Source organism: Lactuca virosa, chromosome 3 (genome assembly GCF_052849685.1).
Source record: "Lactuca virosa cultivar CGN04683 chromosome 3, Lactuca_virosa_CGN04683_v6, whole genome shotgun sequence".
Lineage (NCBI taxonomy): Eukaryota > Viridiplantae > Streptophyta > Magnoliopsida > Asterales > Asteraceae > Lactuca > Lactuca virosa.
Window position 1 is genome coordinate 114,322,157 of NC_136428.1, and position 9,538 is coordinate 114,331,694.

Here is a 9,538-nt window from a genome sequence, read left to right on the forward strand (position 1 = left end):
CCTTTCAATTCTTTTGCGTCTTGCTTCCGTCTACAATTGTATCCACATAAAGTCATAAACATGCCATATTGCTTCGTTATTTTATTTTATTTTATTTTAATTTTCTTTTATTATTAGTTTTAATCAGTTTCAGTTTTAAATTATTTTAATCTTCTATAAAAATCATACATAGCATACTTTACATACATTTACAAAAACATAATAAGGTAGTTTTACAAATACTCCATTGTCGACATCAAGTTAGTTTGGGCCGATGTATTATTAGTTTTTTCACGGTTTCTAGACAAGGAACTCACGTAATCGTTAATTTCTCGTACACTACTACCTTATACATATAAGGAAATTACCAAAAAGCCCTTGAGATGAAATTGGAATTTTGTTAAGAGATATTTTTCTTGTCGTAATAAGGATATTGCACAATGAGGTTATGGTGTACATTGAGTTACAACGGAAATAATCTTATCTTCCCTTATTTCTTGATTGGTCTAAACTTCATCTCTTCCAAATCTTGAAACCTTGCAACCCTAACATTTTTTCTTCACAAAAACAAAATACAATGTCATACACTTTACCCCCCTCAACTTCTCTAAATAACATTACTCCCATTAATCACAACTTTCCCTCTTCATCTACACCCAAAACCCTCACTTTTCCATTCTCCATCCCTCCAAAACTAACCCTAACTTCCACCAAATCTTCAACCACTGCAAACTATAATGACCTCGGGTTGGACGAGGAAATGGGTCGGATCAAACGACTTCAAAACGGGTCGGATGTTCGTGGTGTAGCTGTGGAAGGAGAAGTTGGCCGGCAAGTTGACCTTACACCACCCGCAGTGGAAGCCATTGCAGAGAGTTTTGGAGAGTGGGTGATGAATGGATTGGTGAAGGAGAAAGGAAGACCAGTGGAGGACATTCGGGTTTCTCTCGGGCGAGACCCACGGATATCGGGTGGGTCATTAAGTGTTGCCATATTTTCAGGTCTGGGTCGGGCTGGTTGTATGACATATGATATGGGACTTGCAACTACACCAGCTTGTTTCATGAGCACAGTGTTGCCACCATTTTTATACGATGCTTCCATAATGGTACTGTTCGTATATATTTTCTTTTATTCGTTCTAAAGTTTGTATTTTTGTCATGTTTTCTTGAAATGGAATGGTGTTTTGGATGTAGATGACAGCGTCTCACTTGCCATACACACGGAATGGTCTAAAATTCTTTACGAAGAAAGGAGGGTTAACGTCGGTTGAGGTGGAAGAAATATGCGATAAAGCAGCGTTTAAATATGCGAATAGGGTGACAAAAGTGTCGACGTTGCTTAGAACGACGCCTACACGAGTGGATTTCATGAGTGTTTATGCAAAACATCTTCGAGATATAATCAAGGAGCGAGTAAACCATCCGCAACACTACGACACTCCTCTTGAAGGCTTTCAGGTGAGCTGGTTTTCAATGTGAGAGTATAATTAACCATCAAAGTTAATTATACTACAATTTTAACTTAAAACGATTTATTTTGTAAAATATCTAGCTAGTCACAAGAAGCGTTTCGGTTTATAATATCATAACTCATGAATCAAAAACTTTTTTTTAGCATCTCCAACCCAACATCAAAGTCCATATAAACTATTTTTATAACCTTTTTTTTAATTACTGATAATATTTGATATTCATTTGAAACATACTTTGTACTTAAACTTTTCTGTTTACAATTTGATCTACGTATATATTATCAGTTTATTACGTTATTTAACTATATAATAATATTTGAACTCTTATGTTATTTCTAATATTATTGTGTATTGTTTAACACGGGTATTTTATTTGTTTGTTATAACTTTAATTAAATATAAAATTTGAGGCTAAACTACATATATGGTCCTTGTGTTATGTCAAAAGCTAAAGATTTCATCCTCAATTTTTTTGATTCGGACCATCCACATCCTCTATTGCATTGGAGTCCTTGAGTTAGGAGGTCGTTAAAAGTTTGGCAAATCAAATGAAAAAACAATTTGTCATATATATATATATATATATATATATATATATATATATATATATATATATATATATATATATATATATATATATATATATATATATATATATATAGGTAAGTTCAAATGTTTCTCAAATTTATTGTGTGCTAGAATGCACCAATAAGAATTTAGTATTAATTATATATATATAGGTTCAAATGTTTCTCATATCTGTTGTGTGCTAGAATGCACCAATAGGAATTTAGTATTAATTATATATATATATTAAATGTTATCCATACTTATAACTCATTTTTATGAAAACTAATTAAATTCATCATTAATGTCAACAATAATATTTTTTTAGAATGAATTCATATCTAGAAGAATGAGAGTGTATTCCAGCAGAATGAGAGTGTATTCTAGTAGAATACACTCTCGTTTTCATATTCAATACAACTTTATTCTATTTTAAGTGAGTGAGTCCTGAAACAAAATACGAACTCATATATAAAAACTTAGATACAAATTCATTATGAAAGAATGTTATTGCTGACATTAATGACGAATTTAATTAGTTTCCATAAAAAAAGAATTATAATTATGGATATAATTTAATATACATATAATTATGGAAAACATTTAATATCTATATTTATTTAATTAAATAATTATTTAATTTACTAAATTTCTATTGGTGCATTCTAGCACACAATAAATGTAAGAAACAAAATAACCTCGCCCTATATAATTTTTACTTAGAAAATAGTCTTTCTCTACTATCATCACCTTGTTATTTTTATTTTTTAATAAAAAATTATCAATTTTTGTTTTACTAAATAAAAATAAACAGAAATTTAATTTACCAAAACAAAAACAAAATCAACAATTAAATAAATAAAACACTAAAATATGGATTCGTAGAGTGTAAAATGGATTCTGGGTCCTCGGTCCACCTTTGGATTAGTTTTGACTCATGGATTCGTAATATAGATTCATATTTGACCAAATATTTGTGATATGGAATATGGATCCAGAGGATGTGAAATATATTATCTCACATTCTTACTCGTAACCATCCCCTTCAATATGAAATCAACAACGCCACACTTTATCTTCTCATTTCCTTCTCGCAAAATAATATGATCTATTCATCTAAGAATTGACATATTTGTCTAAAACCATCCGGTTTACAATTTAATCTAGTCCGGGATTGAGAAAATCGACAACATCATCTTAACATAACATTAATATATTCATTCAAGATAACTTTTATGCATCCACCTTATTTAAAAACTTCAAAATATTAAAGAGAATAACATAATTACATATGTTATATACAAATAGTTTATTTAATTATAGTTGTATAATATAGTTTATAAGGTTTTTGTAAAAGATATGCAAGTCAAATCTATAAAAAGCTAATTAAAAGCCTAAAACATATAATGATATAATTTATAATGCATCTAAGTTAGAAAGAAAATTATATAATTAGAATATTTTCTATGTTAAAAATGTAATGGAACGGAAATGAGCAAGGTAGGTATGTACGAAAATTACATCATTTTGTTGAGAAGAGGACATTGCAACAATTTAGATATTTTCAAATCTTGCAAATCATTGGCATCTAACTCTTTTTGATAGTTAATCGGGGACCCTAAAATGTAGAACAATTAATTTTGAGAAAATAATATTACTAATATTACTAATATCATAGCAAAATAAGTAATATGACTAATATCTTAACAAACTAGATAGCCATGACTAATATAAGAATCTCTGTTCTAATAAATGAATAGTTTTAATTTCCATTTGACATGTGTTATTCTAATAGAACACTTCATTAATATTATGTCACATGTCAAAGAGATATATTAGGCAACACTTCAAAATTTAAATTTACTTTTTCTAATTATATGTTAAATTTGAAGTTATAATAACTTTAAAAATTTGGTATATCTCATAATTAATGATTTATTTAAAGTAATTGATAAATTTTTTTTTTGAATTTTTACTATGGAAATTTAATTTATTTTGTAACCGTGGTTCCCACGGATTATAAACTAGTGACCAATATAAGAATGTTATTCCTTAAAAGATTTTATCCATGCATGACTTTATTATTGAGGTTTTTAGAATTCATCGGCTCCTACAACTTTCTTAATGGTTTAAGTAGGGACAAAACACCTAGACTTTAACTAGTTAACCGCCTACTGCATACAAATTATTCATAAACTATAGTCGAGATGTTTACAACATCTCAAATCTAAGGTTGTTGGTTGTTTTAACAAATTAATTTTGCTAATATGACGTACAGTTGTGACACATTGTCTTTGATAATTTTTATACCAAAATCACTTATACATTATTTATTATTATTATTTTTTTAAAGTTTCTATCATTTTATTTTGATACTAAGTACCACAAGTTTATTTGAGTAAGTTAAAAATGTTGGATGGGCGAAAATCCATTTAGGCTATGCGCGCCACAGCTAACTGATAAACTAACTTATTTTTTGAATTTTTTCTAAGTTGTGATGTTTAGAAAGTTAAAAGAGTAGCTTAAAAATTAGCTTTTTAAAAAGTTATTTGGACAAGCTTTTCATGAGTTTTCATTTTTTTTAAATATACCCTTAATTAATTATCAAAATCATATTTTTCTAAATGACGTTTTTATGTCATTTTATAACTTTTAACTAGTTTATCAGTTAGTTTTTACCAAAAATCATTTTTTATCAGCTGACTTATAAATTATCAGCTAGCTTTTCATCTATTACGTCAAACATAGTCTTTATATAAAAGTTAATATAAATTTATTTTTTTTAAATTGGCAACGTTAACAATAAGTTCCATCAATTTTTCACAATATATTGGTAGCTGTGCAAGGCCCACTGCCAGGGGCGGACACAAGATTTCACAATATTGGTGTCACGTGAACGTCAAGGGTTGCACGATAGTAAAAAAAATAAAATTTTTGAAAAATTTTCAATTGCATCCGGAAAAATCAGGGGTTACCGGTGTCACCATGGACCGACCCTAAATCTGCCCCTGCCCAGTGCCCACTGCCATCTCAACACCCCGCTTATGTGAAATGTTGGTATGCCGTGTAGTTCCTATTGATAACTAGATAGTTCCCCTAATTTTTAGTAAAACTAAACCTGTTAGTTTAAAAAAACTGCATATTTATTTTTATGCATATTACGATTTTTAATAAAATATGGAGTATACACAATAGCAGAAATGCCCATAGGCATCAGGCCCAGGTGGGTCCCATTATGTTATACATCATCAGTCATTCAGTCCTAAAACATAAATAATGGGCCTTTAAAGGATGCAACATGCATCAATGCATGGATGATGGACCCAAAAGAAGCGTGTTTACAATTTTTAGATTTTCTGAATTCAGAACTAATAAATTTATTGTAATGAGCATTGAATTTATTTAGTTTGTTCTAGTAATTTAAAAGAAAACGTAAATATAGTATCACATAACTTTTAAAAAGATACTAATTTGAAAAGTATAAAATCGAAATTATATTAATTTCCTCCGATTTAAATGAAGTTTAACTAATTTTATCCAAAGCTACTAGCGTCTAAAGTTAGTAGAATTTTTTTTTTTAATTATTGGTTGGGAAAATGAAAACAAAATGGCATTACTACAGGAATGGCCCAGAAGCCGTTCAAGAGTGCATGGTATATTGCAGAATATTAAAATAACTAGACCCATGTTACATGAGTTCATTTAAAAGAACAAAACTGAACATAAAATTCTAAATATTTGAGAAGTTTGAATTTATAAGAAAAATGAGAAAAATATTAAATTATAAAAATTAAAGTGTTTTTTTTTTCTCTAAATTTAAACAAATGTTTTACATAAATAAATAAAGAAAATTATTGAAGTTTTAATTTAGTAATTTTGAAATTAAAAGGAAAGTTCATTAAGGATATTAATATGCATTTATTATTGCATTTAAATGTTATGTGGAATTTAATAAAATAGAAAAAACATAAAATGACATGTGGAATAAAAATTAATCTAAAATAACCACAAAATAACATTTGACAAATTAAATGGGAGTGTGACAAGTAGCAAAAAAAACCTTCATTTATTAGAGTAGATTTAGAAGTGCTTGTGCTTGGTTTTAACATCAAAACTTTTTTATTAAATACCTTAACTGTCACACTCATATCACAGTGTTGTTGGTTTTGAAGATATAATATATGACATATAAACTTTTTGGTTTAATGTTTTGAGACCAAAAAATTATTTTATAAATTAGAGCGCATAAACTAATTTATTTTGAGCTTATTGTAATTTAATGTTTTGAGACCAAAAAATTATTTTATAAATTAGCTTATTAAAAAAATATATTTGAGATAGCTATTATGAAGTTTTTTTTTTTTTTTTTTATACAAGTTTTCCAAATATAACACTATATTTTCAATCTTTTTAAAATATTTTTCCAATTTTGTTTTTTACAACTATTTTTATAGATTTTTTTTTCTGCTTTTTGTATAATATTTTCTACAACTTTTTCCAATGTTCTCTTAGATATTCGGTTTTTAAGATTTATTAAGATTTTTTGTTTTTATAAATTATGTTTTTTTTACATATTCGTTTTCATGCATTCAAAATTGTAAAATGAACATGTAAAAACTCATTTTTTTACATATTCATTTTTCCAGAAAGACAAAGATGTAAATCTAAAAAAAATCTTGAAATAACTTGTGCACAAAAGTTGTAAAAAACATAATTTAAAAAATAAATAAATATATAAGAGACTCATTCCGGACAACTTCCATGGTTGCTTTATAGACATTTTGGAATAGTTCCTTGGCCAAATTTATTGTTAACCCGTTTTTAGTTATATAACTAAATGTCATTTTATTGCAATTTTACAATCATTATTTAACTTATATTCTAGTTTTTACAAAACCTCTTGTTACTAGCTTAGATTTTCAGTCAGCCTAATTGTGTAATTAAAAATTTCGTCAATAAGATTAAGTTTTTAGATATGATATGCAAAATAAATAAATAGTTATTAACTAGTTATTTATTTTGCATATCATATCTAAAAACTTTAGTATATAAGTACCCTCTAAATATCTTGACTAGTAAACCAAATGAAAACAACTCAAACATGCATTTGTATTTGGGAAGTGATTCAGTTTTTTTGTCATACACAACAATTGATATATTATAGAGTTGTACAATACATTACATTAAAACATAAATTGTTGTGTGCGGAGAAAAAATGTTGTGTACAAATCAGTTCCCTTTGTATTTACTTTGTTTATTGTTACATATATGTTAAAACAAATTTTAGTTAACCACAGATAATAGTGAATGCTGGAAATGGGTCGGGAGGATTCTTTACTTACCAAGTATTAGACAAGTTAGGTGCCGACACATTTGGCTCATTAAACCTTAAACCCGACGGCATGTTTCCTAACCACATCCCAAATCCCGAGGACAAGGTTGCAATGGCAGTAACAAGAACAGCTGTGCTAGAAAACACTGCGGATCTTGGCATCGTTTTTGATACAGATGTTGACCGGAGTGGTGTTGTTGACAAAGATGGAAACCCCATTAATGGTGATAAGTTAATTGCACTTATGGCTTCCATTGTCTTAAAGGAGCATCCTGGTTCCACCATTGTTACTGACGCTCGAACCAGTTTGGCTTTGACTAAGTTCATCACTGATCGAGGTGGTCAACATTGCTTGTATCGTGTGGGTTATCGGAATGTTATTGATAAGGGTGTTCAGCTGAATGAAGATGGTAGTGATACTCATCTTATGATGGAAACCTCTGGTCATGGAGCTCTTAAAGAAAATTACTTTCTCGATGATGGTTAGTTCTTTTAATTCAATTTTTATTGTTTGATATATTATGATTTCATGTATTGCATTGTGTATATAGGTGCATATATGGTGGTAAAGATCATTATAGAAATGGTGAGAATGAAACTAGAGGGTTCGGATGAAGGAATCGGAAGTTTGATAAAAGATCTTGAAGAACCATTAGAATCGGTAGAACTAAGAATGAATATCCTTTCTGAGTCTAAACGTGCGAAGGCTGAAGCCATTCTCATCATCGAGACCTTCAAATCCTATATAGAAGTACGTTCTTCAACAAAGATTCATAACTTAAACGTTTGTAGATGTATGATTATTAAATGATATGTAAAAATGTAAACAACAGGAGGGGAGGCTAGTGGGATGGGAGCTCGATGCATGTGGAGATTGTTGGGTGAGTGATGGTTGCCTTATTGATTCGAATGACACTCCTGCTCCCGTGGATGCTCAAATGTACAGGTATAAATGCACTTCTATAGCACAAAATATGGCCACAATTTGTCACATTGGAGAGTACATAACGAGTCTTGTATTGCATTTGGCATTGATTGGACTAGAATGAGACTGAAAATGGTGGAATAGGGACTCGTTATTGATCTCTCTTATGTGCAAAAGACATGACATCATAAAAAATAGTTCTAAAAACATGTCTAGCATCATCTAATTCAGTCTCGTCTAGTTATGTCTTGTCTATCCAGTCTAGTCCAAACATGTGTGATGTAAACCTAAATATGAATTAATTTGGTCTTTTTCATCTAAAAATACCACTCCTAGAATTTGAAACTCATATTGCATGTGTCCTTGATTTATTAACCTTGAAACATGTTTAGGGCGAAGGTTTCAAATGAAGAAGACGGTCAATACGGATGGATACACATTAGACAAAGTATTCATAATCCGAATATAGCGATCAATATGCAGTCGACGGTGCCTGGTGGTTGTTTATTGATGGCTCGAGTTTTCTTAGATAAGTATGTCTAGTATCTTTTAGTACTCAAATGCCCTAGTGTACACATATCACTAATTTTAGTAAGTTTTGTTCTTTTTAGGTTCCTCATTGCAAGTGGAATGGAGAGAGCTCTTGACTTCTCTCAGATCGAAAACTATATTAAAAGTGGAAACATCAGCTAGTTGGTTTCTAATTGTGATCGCGTGAAGCTAGAAAAACGCTTGATTTGTTGTACTGAAACTCAATAATTATTGAGAAAACGTTAGCATATAGAATTCAAAACAATGGCTACACTCATTATTAGATCTTAGAGGACCACACCAAGAATAAAAAAGGAAATAAAGTAGCCATATAATTACAATATGTCAATATTTATTGATACTATATTTTGTTCACCAACCAGGTTGTACCCCTAGGAAAAGTTTCAGTAATTGCACCTTTCATCAATTCAACCCTCATCTATTATGAAAGTAGTACTACCAGCTGCATTGCATTAAGTTCTCACGTACGCGAGTGTGATTCGGGCAGAAATATCAATATGAGTTGGCTCAAATTGGTTTGAGCTCATGATAGACAGTCTTGCCAAGCCTTTTTGACCAGCTTGTGTACGTGCTTTCATGAGTCGGCTCTCCTCGTCAACACTTTAAAAAATGGTCAACTCCTTACTCATGTGACCAATTTTGGAGCAAGGGCAGGTGATGTGGTACCTTATAATTTATATAGGGATAATCACTTTAAAAAAATTGACCA

At 29.8% G+C, this 9,538-nt stretch overlaps 1 protein-coding gene across 1 annotated transcript; it reads left to right on the forward strand.

The window, feature by feature from the left end:
- The first annotated feature begins 442 nt into the window (after positions 1-442).
- Positions 443-9,187, forward strand: LOC145166428 (phosphoglucomutase, putative / glucose phosphomutase). Its single transcript, XM_079085405.1, has 7 exons — positions 443-1,087; positions 1,176-1,439; positions 7,318-7,834; positions 7,904-8,103; positions 8,186-8,298; positions 8,670-8,810; positions 8,889-9,187. Exons 1-7 carry the CDS (start codon positions 557-559, stop codon positions 8,968-8,970), a joined length of 1,848 nt encoding a protein of 615 aa, XP_078941531.1. The 5' UTR covers positions 443-556; the 3' UTR covers positions 8,971-9,187.
- Positions 9,188-9,538: the final 351 nt, after the last annotated feature.

Coding starts and splice junctions, on each gene's coding strand:
- LOC145166428 (XM_079085405.1), top strand. CDS start 557: ATGTCATACACTTTACCCCCCTCAACTTCTCTAAATAACATTACTCCC. Junction 1,440..7,317: donor CTCCTCTTGAAGGCTTTCAG/GTGAGCTGGTTT, acceptor AGTTAACCACAG/ATAATAGTGAATGCTGGAAA. Junction 7,835..7,903: donor AAATTACTTTCTCGATGATG/GTTAGTTCTTTT, acceptor TTGTGTATATAG/GTGCATATATGGTGGTAAAG.